The sequence below is a fragment of the Sphaeramia orbicularis genome, chromosome 16 (genome assembly GCF_902148855.1).
Source record: "Sphaeramia orbicularis chromosome 16, fSphaOr1.1, whole genome shotgun sequence".
Taxonomy (NCBI): domain Eukaryota; kingdom Metazoa; phylum Chordata; class Actinopteri; order Kurtiformes; family Apogonidae; genus Sphaeramia; species Sphaeramia orbicularis.
In genome coordinates, this window is record NC_043972.1 from 33,304,398 (window position 1) to 33,324,524 (window position 20,127).

General features: G+C 38.6%; 2 protein-coding genes across 2 annotated transcripts; one reads left to right on the forward strand and one right to left on the reverse strand.

The window, feature by feature from the left end:
- The first annotated feature begins 573 nt into the window (after positions 1-573).
- lag3 (lymphocyte activating 3) lies at positions 574-3,309 on the forward strand. The gene is made up of 8 exons (XM_030158962.1): positions 574-706; positions 809-929; positions 1,101-1,321; positions 1,465-1,713; positions 1,806-2,123; positions 2,207-2,464; positions 2,580-2,701; positions 2,916-3,309. Exons 1-8 carry the CDS (start codon positions 661-663, stop codon positions 3,009-3,011), a joined length of 1,431 nt encoding a protein of 476 aa, XP_030014822.1. The 5' UTR covers positions 574-660; the 3' UTR covers positions 3,012-3,309.
- A 580-nt stretch (positions 3,310-3,889) lies between these two features.
- Positions 3,890-19,878, reverse strand: plekhg6 (pleckstrin homology domain containing, family G (with RhoGef domain) member 6). The gene is made up of 15 exons (XM_030158961.1): positions 19,775-19,878; positions 17,619-17,838; positions 17,255-17,389; positions 16,539-16,676; positions 16,334-16,429; positions 16,181-16,231; positions 15,744-15,893; positions 13,983-14,093; positions 12,254-12,403; positions 12,027-12,161; positions 10,918-11,037; positions 10,690-10,822; positions 8,794-8,909; positions 7,148-8,700; positions 3,890-4,222 (listed from the first exon to the last, which is right to left on the reverse strand). Exons 1-15 carry the CDS (start codon positions 19,792-19,794, stop codon positions 4,042-4,044), a joined length of 3,309 nt encoding a protein of 1,102 aa, XP_030014821.1. The 5' UTR covers positions 19,795-19,878; the 3' UTR covers positions 3,890-4,041.
- Positions 19,879-20,127: the final 249 nt, after the last annotated feature.

Below are 20,127 nucleotides of genomic sequence, written 5' to 3' on the forward strand. Positions count from 1 at the left end.
ACTGCGTAATAGGGAGATTGTAAATACAACTGACTGGCAGTGACGAAGGAAGGACAGAGTGGTTTGCTGTTGCATTTTTGCCATTTCGGTTTCAAAGCAATAACTACAACTTCCTTATTGATACTGATCTGATTGGTAAACAAATAACAGTTGAGCACATTACATCAGAATTAAGTGACTTATATTTGCTGCTCATTTGGCGTACACGCTTCTCTGAAAAGGAGCTTCATTCAGAAATACAACAATATTTCTTATCGATGATACTTTTCATACACAATGAAGTTTTGTTACCGTGTGTGTTTTAGAATTAAATTAAATTACCCTAAATAATGTGAAATACTGTGTTAGATTTGAACAAGGAGACAGAATAAAGAGAGAATCCGTGGGAGGAAATGAGTGGTTCCCCCTGTTTACATCTCTGTCTTACATTTTCCAAGCTGAGAAAGACAAACCGCATCAAAGTCGCTGAAGTCACATGATCAGCAGAGAAACTACCAAACGCTCCGCCCCTCCTTCCCCTCCATCACCCACGGGCATATTTAAACCTCATCAGCCCGTCGCATAACAGCATCCTACAAAGAACCGCAGAACACAACACACTTGAGGAGAGCGAAAGTTAAAGTGGTGAAGTTGAAGTAAAGAGTAAACGCAACGGCAACAATGTGGGAATATTCCATTTTAATGGTGATGACCTTTCTCTCAACAGGTAATATTATTATCATTGGATGTTTGCATTGAAATTTTTGCTATTTTCCACAAAACGTTGCCTGTATCCATTTGCTGAAATTAAGTTTGTGTTTCTTTCTAGGTGTTCAGTGTGAGAGAACTGAGGTGTTTGTTCAAGCTGGTGCTCAAGCTATTCTACCATGTAAATGTAGCTCTGTGTCGTCCTCGTCTCCCACTATCATCTGGAGTAACAACAAGACGGGGTAAGAACCAAATTTTTGGCTTTACTTTTTGGTTGATTTCCCTGCAGATCCTTGATTTGTCCATTTTCAACTCCTCTATAACCTTTCAGCCTCACCACTTATTTGATTTCAGTAAATTTCATTATAAATAGGTGAATCTTTATGCTGATGATACTGCTCTTCCTTACACAGAACTGTTTGGAGAAAAGACAAGAGTGGTCTGCAGTATCGGGGCCACAGCTGGACAAAGGATGGGCCTGTGCGTATTCACTGCCCCCACACCCTGTTTGAAAGAGGCGACTGCAGCCTGCACATCAACCATGTGAGAGAGGAGGATGCTGGGATTTATTCCTGCAGTGTGCAACATGAAAAGAAGCATGTTGAAACTGAGGTCATGCTCAGAGTCATTAAAGGTACGAATCATTAATAGAAAGAATTTAGCTGAAAGGCAATTTCTAGTTATTAATAAATTAATAAAACAACAGATGTTATAGTAGTATTAAAGGCTCTCTGCATTAGAAAAGAGTCGTGACATCGTTGTCTGTATCCTTTCCAGTGTCTGTCGTCCCGTCGTCTCCCTTAATGGGACGAAGTGTTTCCATCAGCTGTGGTGTGACCCCTTGGCCTTACAGTGCCACTCTGCGCTGGACATTGAATGACAGCCCATATGATCTACAGACTACAAACATAAACACTCTCAGAACAGTTGAAACAAAAGCATCCGAGAATCTGGTGGGAAAGTGGACCTGTGTCGTCGGCTACAAGAGCAAAACTGGGCAAGCTTCAGCACATCTGTCTGTAAAAGGTGAAAGCAAAGACACCTCAGAGACTGAATGATTGTAGAGGTCAAGCTTTATCTTGAAATGATCTTAAACTTTGTCTCCTTGTTTTTCATAGGAATCCGCCAACCTGCTAAAGACAATGCAAAGGTGTACGCAGCCGTGGGATCTGCCACTACACTCCCCTGTGTGTTTTCCCCTGGCTTAATCCCCACCGATCTCAGCTGGGACAAACTGAAAGTCGGATATCTGTTTAAACCAGCTATCGACCACCTTCCTCCTTCGTTTTCTCCACCGTCTCCCTCCATAAACGTCACCTGGGATAAGTCTGCCAATTTGAGAGAAGTTGGGTTTGAGGATGCCGGCACATACAGATGCTCAGGAACCGTTGAAGGACAAAAGATGACTCGAAATATGCAGCTCGTTGTTGCGAAAGGTAAACTTTTAATGCAAGTAAATACAGATTTAACATGAAAAACTGTCCATTTTCCTGTCTAATGATACATTTTTCCTTCTCAGTTGACACCACTGTCTCATCAAAGAAAAACATCCCCATGACTCTGACCTGCCAACTGACCGACACCAGTGATGTCACCGAATATGTGTGGGTTCATGTGACCTATGATGTTAACGGAAGTCAGTCCATTGGATCCATACACAAAGGGAAAACACTTGCTCTCAGCCAAGTGTCTGAGGACAACCGGGGCGAATGGGCATGTCGTTTTTATGGCAAGGAAGGCTTTTTAGGAAATGTAACATACAACATTCAGCTGATGAGTACGTCCCCTCTTTGTGATTCTGAAGTATATTCTAATGCATTAATTTAGTGCAAGTATCAAGTCATATAATGCTGTTATCTGACCGTGTGTGTTTTGTGCATTTTTTGCAACAGGTCATCAGAGTGGAGAAAAACCTGCCAGTCTTTCACAAAACACCGCTGCAGTGGTCGGACTCAGTATTCTCTTACTTGTTCTTCTGCTGGTTTTGGTTCAGATGTACAAGAACCATCAAAGGGTAAAAAAAAATTAAGAAATCAATCAATAAATAAGTGTTAAATTTGTGCTTTCAAGATGAAAACCTTCAAATTGTCTATTCAAGTATTTCGGTTGATTAAAAAACTACTTCATCTCAACAACTAATTTGTCATATTATATTGAAAATAATTCAGTCTAAAGATTTTATCCATTTGCTGCTATTTCTTAAAAATTTTCATGTCTTCTTTTCACAGAGGAAAAAGATATTTCAGTGCCATGCGATGGAAACCATCATTCACACCATTGCTAATGAGCGTGAAGAGAGAGAAAGAAACCAAATGGAAAAGTAGAAACAAATAACGACTGAAGCAATGCAGAAAATGTTAAAACTGCAGTGAGACACAATCTCTTCATGCTGGTGATAAGTTGGGAGACTTAAGTTTGCACATACATGTAATTAAAGCAGATGTTGTAGCAGTATGTTATTTTTAGCAAACATAGTTGACATGTTGTGCTATAAATTACTCTGTATATTAGTTGTTTCTGCTGTTTTATGCTGTGTAAAAAATGCTTGCAGATACACTGTATATATGTGTTGAGAATAAAATGCCATATAAATAAAGTTTAACACAATTAAATGAGGATTTATTCATATTATATACAATCTGAAACCCTCGGCTGAGAGGGAAACTGAAATTATTCATATAAATAAAAATAAATTCATTTACAAACACTGACCACATGTACAGTATACGCATGACATAAAAATACATATAAATCATACATTATTTTACAGACTTATCATATTATATTACATATGTAGTGACTATAAATTAGACCTTTTTCATCTAGTATCTTTACAATTTTTGTTTTAGCTTCAAATTTTCTTACAAACCGTTCTTTTTTTGTTGTTTGTCTTTCTATCATTTTAATCTATTTAGTAACATATACTAGTCAACGTTTGCTAGGGATCAGTTTTATATTTGCACAATAATTGATGTTGTATAATATTTTGGGTGACTTCATATATTATGTGTGTACTTTGGCTAGTCATGTAAAGAAAAATGGACCAAAAGGTAAAAAAACATAAATTTTTATTGCACTTTCAGGCAAAAGGGTGATACAACCCTAGAAATTAGAGTTCACAACAATTACTCTTCCAATTTTGTTTTCACTAAAACCACTCAGAATGTTCTGAAACACATATGGTGTGATGTCAATAATGTGTATGGCCACCATCCGCATCCGCAGGCTGTACTCCACTGGGAAAATAAACTGTCAAGTTTCCAGAATTACACCCCCGAATATAGCAAAGTTATAGTCCTGATCCCTAGCAAATGTTGACTAGTGTATTCAAGTCAGGTTCCCTCAGTTTCACAGCTACACCTGACTACACTCTCCATCTTCCTGCTCTGAAAGTTCATGCAGTTCCCAAAAGGCCATGCATTGGTTGACACCATCTACAAGAACTTCGTCTCCAGGATGTAAATGGTCCATGACTTCCTCGTCATCGAAGCACCAGCCTGACCAGTCCACATTCACACCATCGGAAAAGATGACACTAAAGACAGAGACAGAGTTTAAGTCCACTTGCATTTTATCACATTTTTTATCACAGTTTGTTTAATGAACATTGTTTCTCCATTGCAAAACCAAAGCAAAACCATATAATAAAATGAGGAGTTAAGTTTGAGGTCAGACATGAAAAAACACAAAAGTAAGTTTCCATTCTCACACAATAAGCTGTCCATCATCTGCCTCCGCCTCGCCGAACACTCCTCTCTGTGGTACAGATCTGACAGTAAAATAATTTCCCTAATAGAGGGGGTTACCAATAAAGTCATTATCATTTTGAAGTAGATGACGAAAACACACGCAGTTCTTTTATTGAAAGGTGTGTATTATGCTAATGAAACATCCATGTACATAACTGTATGAGCTCCTTTATGTGTATGGGGGGAAATTACATTTAATCAAACTCAATAATCTTTACTTTTCTATAATTTAGACTGGACATTTTTGTCAACATTTACAGTAAATAAAGTTTGTTATTATTGTGTGAGTAGTGCACCCACTGAACCCAATGTTGCATTAGTGTGTATGTAGAAAACACATTGTCTGCCATCAGTCATAAAGCCACAAAGATTTTGCAGCTCAGTTTGGGGCAGTGGAAAATTTCATATATGTGCGTATGTATATGCACAAACAGTGGCTTTCCGCTCTGCTTGTCCCTCGTCGTACTTATTCTGGGGCACAGAGATTGAGATTGATAAAAAAAAAAACAGCTATACAACTACAGAACCGCAATGTTCACCTACAGAATGTGGCCCAGGACGGTCTATCGTGTCTTCTGTCTCCTCTTTCATTATGACGCATGGCAAAATGCTGACAAAATATTTTCAAAGAAATATGGTGCATTCATTTGTCAGAAAAAAAATAATGTGTCACTCTTTTCATGCCAGTTAGATTAACTGCATAATTTCTCTGATACTGGGCATATTTTTACCCATAAAGACCCAGTGCTACTTTTGTGGCAGCTCCCAAATGAATTTTTCTCTATTTAACCTTTCTTAAGTGATTTATCCACATTAATTATAATATTATCCCCTGTGTTTTTCAGTGAAAATCTGGTATTTTCCTATATTTAACCTACTGATCCTGCAGATGATAATAAAAGCTAGGAGTAAAGTTGAGGGTTATTGGAAAAAGTGACTTTTTCAGCAAAATATGTCATTAACTGAACATAAAACAAACATCTCTATCCACTGTCATTTGTCAAACTCTATGGGTTTTACTGGTTTCCACATTCACTACAGAGACACTGAACGTCATATCTGATGACCAAGAAAAGATGACAAGCTGTATTTTATCTCAATTATTTACATGTATTGATTAATGGTACAGCAGGTATTAAACATTTTTACATCAGTAGATACTAGATAGTTTTGGTTGCCAGTTGCTGTTTGGGTCTTTGAGTTTTAATTTACAGTAACTTGAAATGTGCTTTCAGAAATATTTCAAAGACTGAAAAAACATAATTAGACTTAACAAAAAATTATGTTAAAATCTTTCATTCCTTACCCTTGATTCTTCAACTTTAATTCTACTGAAATACACTGCCCAGTAAAAAAAATACCCACCTTTATTTAACTTAGCAAATAGGTCTATAGGGCCCTTTTATTGCATAATTCTGCAGTGATAAATATCTTCCAACTGAAAACAAGTTATGTAACTGTAGCTGATGCAATGGGTGGCTTTCATTCAGTTTGATAAAGAGTATGAACACTGGACAATAACAGGTTCATCCGGCTCTGATACAGTGGTTCAGGAGCATGAGACACCATTTACACACATGGATTGGCCACCATAGAGTCCAGACCTGAACCCCATTGAGAATGTCTGGGATGCGATGGAGAAGACTTTACCTAGTAGCCCTCTCCCATCAGAGATACACAATCTTGGCAAAAAAATTTAAACATAAAATAAAATAAAATTTAACTAACTAACTAACTACATAAATAAATTAATAAATAAATAAATAAATGTCAATGCAACTCTAGAACTCTAGACAGAAATAGATGTGGCGACACTGACTGAGCAGCTCTTTCAGCACCAGACTTTTACAGCCCCTGTGCAAGAACAAGCGTTTCTGCAGGGCATTCCTCCCCACAGCCATCCGACTGTCTAACAGTACACAGTGATCCTCCACCACCCCCATATCACATCATGTATATATGCAATCACTATGTAAATATGTAAACATCTTTAAACTTCATACTTACATTTTTATACTTTTAAGAGCGTTTATTTCTACCTACCTTTCTTTTGCACTGGTGTGTTGCATATTGCTGCTGTAAAGTGTTAAATTTCCGCATGGTGGGCTCAGTAAATTCTTTTCTTATCTTATCTCTTATCTTATTGTGTGGTATAAACAGTGCCTCAGTGAACATGTCCTGTAATCAAAGTAGTGCAAAATTTTGTGTGGGCCAGGCAGTGCACTAGACTAGTTATCTGTCATCAGCAACAAGCAGGTTCCTTTTCAATGTGTATTGAATGGAATTTTCCAAATCAAAATTTTAGCTCTAAATTAGAGGTGAATTCATCCTCTTACACTTCCCATCTTAAAGTCTGTACAAGAACAAACTTGACAGAGGAAGGACAAGAAACTTTTTTTTTAATTATTGAGATGGGCTGTAAATATTTACATTTTCTATTTTTTAAAAACTTTATTATTGCTATTTAATTTGTGGCTATTGGTCATGAATTTGTCATCTAGATTATTGTTTTACTTCATATATTTTTCACTACAAGTCTGGGAATTTGTGTCTGTGAAGTTGTATTGAAGCTTTAATAGAAGAATTCACATCCCTGTATGTTTTAGTAGTTACACATATCAAATATAGAATATAAAATCCACTCATTTCCTAATTAGTGTGTTTATTATTCTCACAGTGGCCAAAATAAAAGGATCCTTGATGATTCTCACCTGCTCCTCTTGTCGTCGTCGTCTCCGTCCACCAGCTGCTCCTTCCATCCTTTACTCACAGTAAGAGCTCTGTGTCGCATCACCTCCACCTCCTCCCACTCGGTGTCTCTGTCTCCATCGCTGGGTGATGGAGAAGGTGTGGTAGAGAACAAGGGAGAAGGTGGAGGATACCTTGACCTCAGACTGTTGTTTTTGATGTTCCCGTCTCTTCTCAGTCCATCTTGGTCCTTCACTCTCTCTTTGGCTCTTTCCAAAAGACCCTCCAGAGGTAGGGAGTGTCCGTTGGGATTACGACCTGTGACTGGAAAAGGTTTATTGTTTGCTCGAGGCAATGTGGACAAACTAACAGAGGGTGTATACAGACCCTGCCTCTCTGGAATGATGATGTTAGGAATGGATGCACTCCTCTGTGTTTTCACTTTCGGTCTTTTATTGTAGAAATTCACATTTGATTGTTCAGGTTCAGAAAGTGTGTGAGGGTCAGGTGAGACTCTGTCATCATTCATGGTCCAAAACATGCCTTGGTTTGGCCTCAAAGATCCCAGTTTGAGTACCCGGAGTGAATCTGAGCTCTGCCCAGAGGAAACAGAGTTCCTGTTGGTGGGTAGGTTACAGTCAGAGTCAGAGTTGGAGGAAGAATTATTTGAAGCGGACCGACTGTGTCCTGGGCTCTGAAAAAGTTGTTTAGATGCTTGAGGAGGACCCTGATGCGTGCTGACTGGCCTCCTCCTCCGCAAACCAGGTGATTTTATATTTTTAGAGAATCCCCAAGCCTCATGTGCCATCTCCATGTCTCCTGGTTGACTGTAGGTAGAGTGTCTTCTGGTGTCCTGGTCCATAGAATGAACATCTGAGCTCCATCTTCTGGAGATCACTTCCTTTCCTACTTCTCTTTGAAGCTCAGACACCTCCCTGGAAATTGTTGGTTGGTATGGATTGAGTAAAGTCCTATCATTTGTTGGATAATCAATATCTGGATATCCATCTAGAAACAGAGTATGTGATCTTGTGCTTTGTTTCGATGCATCTTCTGTATTACTAGAACTGAAATGCTCATTCAGGTTCGGGGCCGACTGCACCATATGGTTCCAGGTAGCTGGTTGTCCTTTCATGGACCTTGACTGAACCATTTTCTCCTCTACCTCCTTCTGAGTGCCCACTTGGCCTCCTCTAACTCTTTCCATTTCTATCCATTCATATGAAATGGGCACTTTTTGCCGAACAGGAAAGGCCTTACGTCCTGGTTTGTGTTGACTAACACTAGGCCGGGATGGCCAAAAAGATAAATCAATATCATTAGGTGTGTCATCACCTAAAGGCTGAATCTGCTCTCCTGCTTCTCTAGATGACAACATCCCATTCACTGACTGGGGAATAATGAGTTCATCACTGAGTTTATCCACAAAGGTTTCTTCTTGTTGTGTGAGAGGCTGCTGTGTTGTGTCTTCTACATCTGTCTTCAGTTCTGTCACTGGTTTGTCCTCCAGTTGCTCGATTTTCCACTTTTCCATTTGTCTGTTTTTCTCTGCCTCTCTCAGGTTCCTCAGTGTATTCTAATAAACACAAAGGTTATTATTTAAATGTTTCATCAACAAACCGGTTTAAACTACTGTCAGTTTGGTACATCTGTCTGTATCTGTTTGTACCTGTGTTTGGCGGATGGTGGAGACCCACGTGGAGCATCTGTTTGAGGTGCTGGCTACAAATATGTAGACGTTCATAGCACTAGCAAGTTCTCCAACCTCCACAAGAACAAAAGAACCTGAAAAAAGGAAGGATGATGAATACATGATTAAAGGTGAACTGGCATTATTGTCCCCATAGAAAATTTTAGTCTCTGCATTTTACCCATCGTAATACAAACCAAGGACCTAGCATTAGCATAAGCGCATAATACGCATCAGGAGCAGTGAGCTGCCATTAAAGGCACACAGAACCACCTACAGATGTTCCGTGGTATCATGGTCAAGGGCACTGACAGGAGAATGTTTTATTGGAAAGTGAAACTGGAAGACCTGGATTTAGGACACAGTGCCAGTCCCACTGAGAGTCAAACCCTGAATGCTAACTGTGGTGGTGTGGGGTATATTAGGCAGCAAGGGACATTTAGTCACTAGACGCTTTTCCATTGACCCTCAAAATGCGCGAATAAAACTTGTGCATAAAAATTTACTAATGGAAAAATGACAATTTCACCAAAACTCTCAATTTTTGATTAAAAGTTTTTGCGCTGGCAAGGGGTGGTTTTTCAGGCATATTGTAAATGGTATATCACGCAAAACTGCAATGGAAAGACCTTTTTCTGCAACTAGAGTAAAATGAATAAAACAAAGGGATGTTGACAGACATTACAACAAGTGAAGAAGAAGAGTTTTAAAAGAAACATGGCACGGTTTGTGTGGACACACCAGGAAACTGAATCATTTTTTAATTTAGTACAGGATAGAGGGGGAATATATAATAATAATGAATATATCTGTAAATCAACACCATATTTACGTTTGTTGCCAAGTCTTATGGCATGACTTCTCATGTCATTTCGCGATAATAAATAAACAAATCATTGCATTTGTGATTTAATGAAAAAACCAACATTACACTCTTCTGTTTTTTTGACATTTAGTAAATATCGGTAAAGTTTTGCGCAGATGTCCAGTGGACAAGCCACTACTGACATTAATGTGTTGGAAGTAGCAAAATGGGAATCAAAAGGACCTTAGTGACTTTGAGAGGGGACGATTGTGATTGCAGGTCTTCCCAGTCTGCAGTGGGTAGAACCTACCAAAAGTGGCCAACTGAAGGAGAACTTGATCACAATTAAATTGAGCATCTTTGGGAAAATAACATTGATACTAACTGTTTAACATTGTGCAGGTTCTGCTTTTGAAGCTGAAGTTTTAACACCAGACCTCTAAAGGTGTGCTGTGGTATCTGGCACCAATAATATTCGCAGCAGATTCCTTAAATGCTGTAAATAGCGAAGTGGGTTCTCCATGGATTGGATTTATTTGTCCTCCACATTCCACAGACGCTCAGCTGTTATTAGCATGTCGTTCCGTAGAACACTTTTGATTGATGCTCTGACTCACACATTGTCACCACAATTTAACCATTGTCATTTGCCACTTAGATTTTTACACTTGCTCACACTACTGCTTCCAACACATCAACTTCACTGACTGTTTAGTATGTCCCACCCACTGACAGATACCATTACAGTGAGATAAACAACATGATCACCTGTAAATAATCCAATAGATACAGCTGATCAATGCATGTAAATGTCATATCTCTACAGACAGTATAAATATATATTTATAGAGTCATTGAGTGACTTCTGGGCTCAGTTATTTTAGGTAGCAGTGTTGTGTGAATTCAACATTCCTTCAATAACAATGTCAGACAATGTTGAACAGTATGTGACAGAATACGTCACAAAATACACAATAGGTCATGTTTTGTGTCATCTGGACTGAAATACACTTTATAAGCCAAGTGTATTGTATATTAGTGCATTGGACCCATATTAAAGGCTTACTCACAGCCATCTTTGAGTGTTATGCAGTATGTTCTGTCCAGAGCCAGAGGAGGACGGATCACCTTCAGTCTCTCTCCTTTCTTCTGGACTTTAGTCATTAGAAGCACATCTGAGAACAGTAGAGCCACTACCTCCAGCTGCATCACAACAAAGAACGACAGAATAAGTAAGAAAGGGACATCCTGGTAAAGAAACAATTATTAAACATACACAAAGTACAGAGGGTACTCACCTTACTGTCTTTTCTTCCACGAATCTTCAAGTTTTCCTCCAGCAGAAGCTTACGTACGACTCCGGGCCCCACCCCCCTGATAGGGCAGGTGAGGTTGAACTGACAGACCTCTCTTACATGCTGCAAAGAAGAAATCACATTAATCCCTATATATGATGCTGCTCATATATTGTTCATTTTGCATATTAATAAATGACATTTTTAGCACCATTACAACTGTACATATCCTTCCATGTAGACCACGCTAGCTTTGTCACAAATGCATTTCATTGATTTTCATCAGTGTTGTGTAAAGTACTGGACAGTCCCGCTTGAGTAGAAGTACAGGTACCCTACCAAAAAATTAGTCTGGCAGAAGATTAAGTCACCATCTGAGATGCCATTCAAGTTAAAGGCTTTCAGTATCTAGTATTTACTCTACTTAAGTATATCAAGTAATCTACAATTAAATGTCCTCAGGTAATGAAAGAAAAAGTACAAGTAAGCACATGTTAATAACAACCAAACGCCATCAGAATTTTGAATATTATGAAGTTTATCCAGGATTTTAAAACATGGTAAAGTAAAAGACAAGCAGTCAAAACATTAAAAATGATGCCTACATCACACACTTCAAAAATAAGGTTTCAAAACCCCCAACAGGAGTAGGCTCCTGCCTGTCAGAATTTAAAAAAAAAAAAAAGAAAAAAGAAAACTATGAAGCTTATGTGACACCTCAAAACATAGAACCTACATTACACTTTGTAAACAAGGTATCCAAAGTCTAAACAATTTAGGACCAATGATAAATCATCTTCCTGACTTTGTTGCAGTCACTGGTAATCTCAGCGGTGAAAACACCAGATTTCTTTCAATGTATTTTTTGTAGCAGGTAACGATACTGTGCATTAAAAATGTATCGAAGTTGAAGTATGTTAGGAAATGTAGTGAAGTACAAGTGAAAGTAAACAGAATAAAAAATACTCAGTCAATTACAAATTCTCCCAAAACATACTTGAGTACAGTAGTGAAGTATAATTACTTTGCTACTATACAACACTGATTTTCATTTATGACTGCAGATGCTACTTCTCAACACACGACTGGATAAAAAACAGCCTTTTTCTTACCCTGTCGATTTCTTCATTAATTCCTTCCACTTCATATCCCTCCACTCTCTGAGCAGAGATGGACAGAGCCAGCTCCTCATCTTTGAACCTCAGGTAGTCATTGATACTTTCCAAAAAACTGATGACGCTGGATAACTGGTAATGAGCAGGAAGAATATGAGTCAGTGGGGTTTAAGTCAAAGGACACAAAGATCTATAGAATTAACAGTGGGTTAATAGATCCACACCATGGCTCGGAGTGCCTGCTGTACATCAGAGTCTGTGGTGGTTTTGAGCATGGCCTTGAGCAGAAGGGGGTACTTAGTGATCCTCTGATGGGGTTTGGCCTGCATGTCTCCAACCCGCATCCGCTCACACAGAGGGTGAGACTCAACCCACTGGACACAACAAAAACACAATAATAACAGCTCAGGTTAGTTTGTTGAAGAGTCTAAAAATGATCAAACAGGTAGAAACATGCTGTTGACTTTCTGAAATGTCAGTCAGACATGCTTAAATTCACACATGCATTCAAAATCTGACAGTAAAATGTTTTGAATTGAATGCATAAATTCACAATCCTTCATAAGGAGGTCTGCCTGCAGCTTATCCTCACTGTTCCTGGAAGGGAAGGTTTCTGCTTTTGCATTCACACCCACATTATGAGAACTTTCTGCACCTGACTCAGTACTAAGGCCTTGACACAAACCACAGAAGAAAACATTACATCTGTTGTTTTTAATTGGGGTGATCTGGACAAGCCCTCCAAGTGTCATTTCCTGTCAGAATATGTCTTTTTCTATTAAAGGTTCACCTCCCACTCAAGGCTGAGAGGTGTGAGGGTATGACGGAAGTGGAAACACATATGTGCTAAGTAAACAGATGCATTTCTTACATTTACATACACTATGTACTGTGTATGTAGCTCTGTTAATGTTTACCAGGATCATGTCTTTGTCTAAATTTTGCAATAAAAACCCTGCTTTAAGATTCTGTGTACTGGAAGAATCTTGTAAGGTTTTTTTTATTATTCGAAAATTAAAAAGCAAACAGCTGCAGATGCATCAGAGGTGTTGGCGTGGATGTGGTGAAGTTGATGTAGACCATTCAAATATATTTTGGAAACTTCTGTTTTGGAAGATGATTGGAGACGTACTGTACCATGTGTGGGGTTATTCAAATCCACTGATTTCAGATCTTCTACGTCTTTGTAACTTTCGGGACACTACCATTCTTAAAAGGGACAAATATTTGGTGAAAATACTCTTAATAACTGCAAAAAAAAAAAAAAAAACTATAACAAGGAACTAGGGGAAGGCAATCATTCCATCAAAGGACCAGTGGATATCCACAGTTGAAGAAATATTTCTAATGGAAAAATGAACACACAGACTAAAGCTGCAAGAACCACAACTGCATATATTTACACAAAATCAATAGATTGACTGTTGCTACCAGGGCACATTGTTTTCTTTTGTACTTATTTGTGCTCTCATTTTTCTGTTCTTCTTATTGTTGCTTTTTTTTTCTATGTCTTTTTGGGCTCGGTTTTGTTTATCTTCGTCTTTTTCTTTTTGGTTACTGTTCCATTTTCTACATAAAACTCAATAAAGATTTGAGTTACAAATAAAGATAAAGATTCTGTGCGCTGCAGGATGCACTTGAGTTATGGTTGTTTTTCCCATAAATGTCCTGTTTTCAGTTTTGTGAACTAGAAATCCTTTAATGAGAAGTTAAGGCTGAATCATTTGGAGAAGATGTTGGCGTTAAAAGTGGTTGCCCTTCAGGAAGCAGCTCTGACAGGTCGCCCACAAGGTTATAAAAACAACACAAGCTACACATTAATAACAGAACAGTTCGTCATGACATTGTATTCCATTCATGTATAATAATGTGGTTAGTGTGGGAGAGAATTTCAGAGTGCAAACGCTCATCCTCAGGAGTGTGCACCTTATGCACGTCTGCTGTTTGTTGTACCTGAACAAAAGTGAGGAAATGCGGGTTGCTCTCCATTTGCCTGCGTGTGAATTCAAGATTGTTCTCCTCTTCCCAACAGTAATGGTGATAGGAAGCGAAGCGCTCGTGGAACTGTAGGCAACAAGAAACAAGATAAATGATGACACTGTAAAAAGACAACATCCTGCAGTTAAAACTGAATGGACAAAAACAAACTAGTTTGTAGAGGGCTTATGCAGAGCTTATGCACCACATTTTTTCTGCCACTACTTTGTTTTATACATTATACATGTCATGAGGCTGGCAATACAGTCAAAAATGTTCTCATGATAAAAAAAAATTAATCAAATGATATAAATCACTATAATAAAAAATATCATTATTATTGTTTCTGTGTTTTGGACATGAGTAAAAGCTGAAGAAACCAGAAGGATAGTTGTGGTTATAAATTATTCTTTGTGACCAGAACATGAAAATCACTTTCAAAGCAGAGAAATCAAGAGGAAGGAAATTCAAAGTAACGGTAACATGACAGATTGAGTAAAACAGCCAAACGTTGAAATATTTTATGTTTTACCTGGCAGTGTTAACAAAGTAAACCCAGAGGAAAAAGAAAAAAAAAGAATATTATGATAGTGATAATTATTACAGTCATGATGAGAAGAGCTCAAGTGATTGTGGTTATTTTAAAAGGCGGTTAGATTAGGAGGAGGAAAAAGCTGAAATCTGATTAATCAGCTGGAATCAACCCTACTCTTCTCCCTCAAAACTTTCGGCATGTCTGAAATGAGGTCTCTTTTTTAATAAATTAGATAACTGCCTAACTTAACATTGAAGTCATACTATTAAATACGTAAATAAATCCGAACAATAATCAGTAACCAATATGTGTTGAACTGAACGTCAAACTGGCCATAAAAACCTTCAGATTGGAGGAATATTTATCATTTTTCAAGCTATTATTTTCAACAGTCAATATTTCTGTTTATGTTCTATTGCTGCCAGTTAATCCATTTAATGATAAGAATAGCAACTTAGATTTTACTATAGCCATTTAAATGCCCATATGTATAGGATCAAGTTTCATGTAATTTTGTCTAGGATGAGGGACATAGCAGAAGTCATTGGGCCAAAATGCAAATCTAGTTTCTGAGTTTCTGACTTCAGCACATGCTCAAAACACAATCTCAACTGCAGTTCAGCACAAAAGTCTTAGATCATGTGTTTTTGCAGGGCTGAACTGGGTATACAATTTTTTTAAATTATTATAACATGGAAATAAAGGGAATATGTGCACAGCCTTAAAAGACACGCAAATAATGACTTAACTGAGTTCTAAAGGTTAAAGTCAGTATTTAGTGTGACCCCTGACCCCATGACAAGAAGAGCATAAATAGAAACAGCTGACATGTGTTGAATGAAACCTGATGTAAAACATCAGAAAATTAATGCAATAAATCTCATATGGTCTGACCAAAACGGTTAAAGACAGTTTAACCCTTTATTGGGCAAGTGACTATTTTTGGTAATTTCCGCCAACATATTAAGACAGTGACATCAACAGTTCCAGTGAGGACGGTGAGTCAACAATCTCAGGTTCGATGTGGTCTACAGGGTCTGTAAGGTGGTAAATACTACCACTTAAGGTTATAGAAGCTGCTTTTTATCACAAGCAGAAACTGAGAAAGGCATAATATTGGTGGTCATTAGAACTTCACCAAACCAATAAAGCTACAGATACAATCACCATACATCTATGACATCCAGACATTGAGCTCTTACCTGCAGACAACCAGCCTCTAACCTCATGGGGTCAAAGGGCTTGCCTGTGTTTCGGACTTCCTGTAACATTGGATAAATCACCTCCTGCCAGAACAACTGATGTGCACTGATGATGGAGGGGAGGTTTGAGAAGAGCAACTCAGGGGTCACCTATCACGAGGAAAAGTCAGCAACACAAACACAGATACATAATGATGAAGCTGAACTCTTCTCTTTTGACAGACATTTTCCATCTTCTTAGTGGAAATATGCTGGTGTGTTACATTTTCCGCCTGCATGCCCTGTTGATGTTATATTCTGTAGCAGCGAGAGCGGATGTTGTCAGCTGATGTGTGTCAATGGTATGCAAAACAGTGGAAAGTACTTGTGCACATTAAATATGTCATGCAGGTTCATGCATTTTATCAGTAGATGATGGTAAATGAAAGCAGACTGACCTCCAGGAGGAATCTGTGTTGGTGCAGGTATAGAAGAGCTGCAATCACCAGCTGTGACATGCAAACAGAGAAGCTGTGTTTGTGGAAAAACCCTTTAAAAATACATGTAATAAAAATAAAAGCAGAGATAGTGAGTAGACAGTGATATCTTACGTCTCGGATGATTATTAACTTGTTAATGTAGGTGAGCTCAGTATGGACAAACTCCCACAGTGCCTCCTGTTGGTGTCTCTGCACCTTAGACATCATCTGGTTATGAAAGAAGAGCAAGGGGGACAGATGGTTAAAAAAAAGGTGCACAATATAAACGCTGAGCAGATATTTTAAGAGGATGAAGCCGGTATCTGAAGTCTCGTACAGAATGGGAGTTGACCAGATCTGTCCAGTTTTTCTCCAGCGTGGTTCCTTGATTTTCTTCGTCCCATTTCCATTTTAGATTGGCTGCCACAGTGAAAACCTCCAGGGCCTGTTTCAACATATCCAGCTGACCCCGCTCCTGAGGAGTTTAAGAACAAGGGGGAAAAAATCTAGAGTTAAAAGAAAACAAGACAAAACTAGCAATGATTGTGTTTTTTCTGCCTATGCTGTTTATCAATGAAAAATAAAATCTCCTGAAACAAATGTATGATTAAAGATCTACTTAATATCTTATCTTAATAAGACACACAAATAAATAATCATTCATGAATCTTTTTTTTTTTTTAGGATGTGGTTCTTTAACTGCAAAGGTACATTTTCCATTGACAACCTTCATAGACCGAAAGGTGTTTTCTCCCCCAAATATAGCAAAAAAAGAAAGAAAAAAAAACATCTTTTTCTTCTCAAATGTAAAATATGCAAGACATACTGATCATGGTGGGAAAAAAGAATGACATAAAATATTGGGAAATTTAACATCACAGCACTTAGATGACAGATTCTGTGGTCATACTTCAATTGAAAAAAGTATGGAACAGACTAAGCAGTCCTGCATTTGTGTGAGCTGTTTCAGTGGGTGGACTCAGCTGGAGCAAGTCTGTATCTGTTTCTGAGCATGTCAGCATGTGCTGTGATGAGCGGGAGACAACATAATACCTCAGACGCCAGGTTCTTGTCAGACACTCCCTGACTAAACAGGACCTGTCTCAGTGCAGCTCTGGGTTTGGCTCCTGCAGATGTTCCCTTGCTCACTGATGCAAAGTCAGTCACGACCTTCTGCTTGGTTCGCCTCTGGAAATGGAAAATAGCCTACAGTCAGGCATTTTATCTTCAAGTTCAGTGCAGTGTAGTCATACTGTAAGCCTTGCATCCATGCCCACGTCAAAACAAATAACATAAGAGGTAATATATGAGTGTAAAAGTGCAGTTATTTATATGTTAAGTCATGTTATCTATAAAACATTCCCCTTTACACAGTTCTTCAGGTGTAATATTTGCATTTCTGCCTTAGTTCACTTGCCTGATAGCCCAAAGTGTTGAACTTGTGTTTGTCTGCTGACCCCCTGTGGTGCAGGTTTGTATCTGCAGCCGCTGTTGTCCCATCTACACCGTCCATCTCTCTGCTCTCAGAGTCCCTCTGCCTCTCTCCGTCCACACTGTCCCTCCAAGGCACCACTGTGTCGTCCATTGGTGATTCATTTCCTCCTCTGTTGTTTACATGTGGTGCTTTGGAGGAAAGGCTGTGGACAAGCATGTAATGTAGGGTTACTCATTGCCAAAATAAGGCGTGTATAAGGGCACAGTGTAGAACAGTTTGTTACAAAGGAAGACTTTGAAAGAGAGGATTCAGAGCAGAGGAGTGAAACACATTGTACTCTTTGTTATCCTTTAAAGCAGTTCACCTGATCTTTGTTTACAGGAGCAAAGCTTAAGAAAACTCGATATGTATAAAAATAAACAACAAAAAGAGGAATCTAAGTCAATATGAATAATGATAATAAGTAAGCCCTTCACTGAAGAAACAAAGGGATGACATGTCGGCAGGGCAAGGGATGCGCTTTGTTCATTTAGCCTACATCACACATATGTGTTTGCTTTCTAAAGAGCTGTTTGGCATTGAAAGAAAAAAAATATTTGCCTGACGAAACAAAAAATATTTGAGCCTATTAAATACAGGTACAAATAAATGATAAATAGTTTAGCTGATAAATGTTGAACAATGTTTATTACTTTATGTGTATGGTACACATTTTTATAGCTGAATAATGTAAGGATGACTATAGGAATATAACAGTAACGAAGATGATTTTGAAATGAAATGATTATCTTTTTTGACCAGACCACAGTGGGCTGCTTGATGTTTGGGTGAGTGTGAGTTTCCTCCCACTGTTGTAGACAGACACAGTCATGCACTACATATAAACAAAGATCAGAGTAGAGCTTGAGAAAATAAACACGATTTTGTGTCATAGAAATACTGGTCCTGTAAGCACTCACACACATTTTGGGACCTCCTGTGTAAGTTCAGACCTCATGAATGGACCCAGCAATGCATTTGTGTCCTCTGTAGGGGACCAGAGTTTCATAGCTTTACTTAAAAGGACTGCAAAGGACATTCCACAAAAAGAATATAATAAATGTAACTGAAAAACTGTTTTGCTTCAAAATGGCATCATGGTGTTTTCAATCAGGGCAACTGTTTAATGTAAAAAAAGTCAAAATTTTTACTAACTGGGTCTCAGGAGGATATAAGCCAATATCACAAAACATAAGTCTGTCTCAACGAACCTTTCCACTCAGTCCTTTCACCTTCCACTCAAGTAACAGAAGAGACCATCCCTCTTTCAGGACAAACAGGTGTACAAAATGCCTCTTTATGAGGATGAATATGGGTAATTCAAGGTCTCATTGACTAACACAGGATGATAAAGTGTACTTCCAGTGACTACAAATCACTTCTGTCATAATATATTGACAGTGATATTCGGAGAATTAAGCATGACTGCAGCTCCAGTTACCTCCAGTCGTGTGGGTCATCCGTTAGTGTACCTCCTGTGTTTCCACAGACTAGTCTTCACATGACATCACCTGACAACTTGCAGCATGTCCGGCTGTAGATTAGGGTTACAGCAAAGAATGCACCTCCGTTCTCAGGGAGCTACTGTAACTAAATGAACAATTTCTTCTCTTTTACTAATACCTGCACTGTTCCGAACTCTTCTGCTGCTTAGAAAGAACACTGTTGATATGTAGGTGCAGCATATGGGCTTTAACCTTTACACACAAGACTCACATAAGAAACACACTGCAGACAGGTACACCAGACTCTGAGCTGCTGCATTCACACACATCAAAAGACTGACGCAAGTGCTTTCATCACACTGTCAGTACCTATTTACAACCAATGAATCTTACAATAACACTCTTAAGGTGTCTGAAATATGAGTAAATAGTGTCACAAAAACACATAATGGGTCTATAAAGAGTGGCCTCAGGTTATTGCACACGCTCAGTAAATCAATCAGTGCTCGTGGATCCACATAGCATACTTAACTTAGTAACGCAAGTAGCTGTAATGAACACATCAAACTAAACATCGCTCAGATTCACTGTATTCTCTCACCTTCCTCTAAAGTCAGCTCAAGTTTAAAGAAGAAGTTAAATTTTAGACTTTACCTGGCCTTAGTTGGATCCATTTTGTTTCACACAGTCATCTTTGGTTTCTGTTAGTTTTCTCCTCCTCTTTCTTTTTGCTTTTGGTCGGTCCCTCCCTCTCTTCCTTTCACCTGCACCCCTGCCCTCTACAACTGGCCCGACGGGAACAACTGGATTCTGTTGCCAACAAATCAGTGTTCAGAGCTGCTTAATGTGCTGCACTTAAGTGTATAGAGGAGCGGAGGTGGTGACTGATTTCTCTGAAGATTATGGTGCTGCTGCTTCATGTCAGTCAACTTTATTGATCTCTGTGAGTAAACAGGAGAAAATTATTTTTTTGGAAGACAGCATGGGACTCCTGATTTTTCATTCCA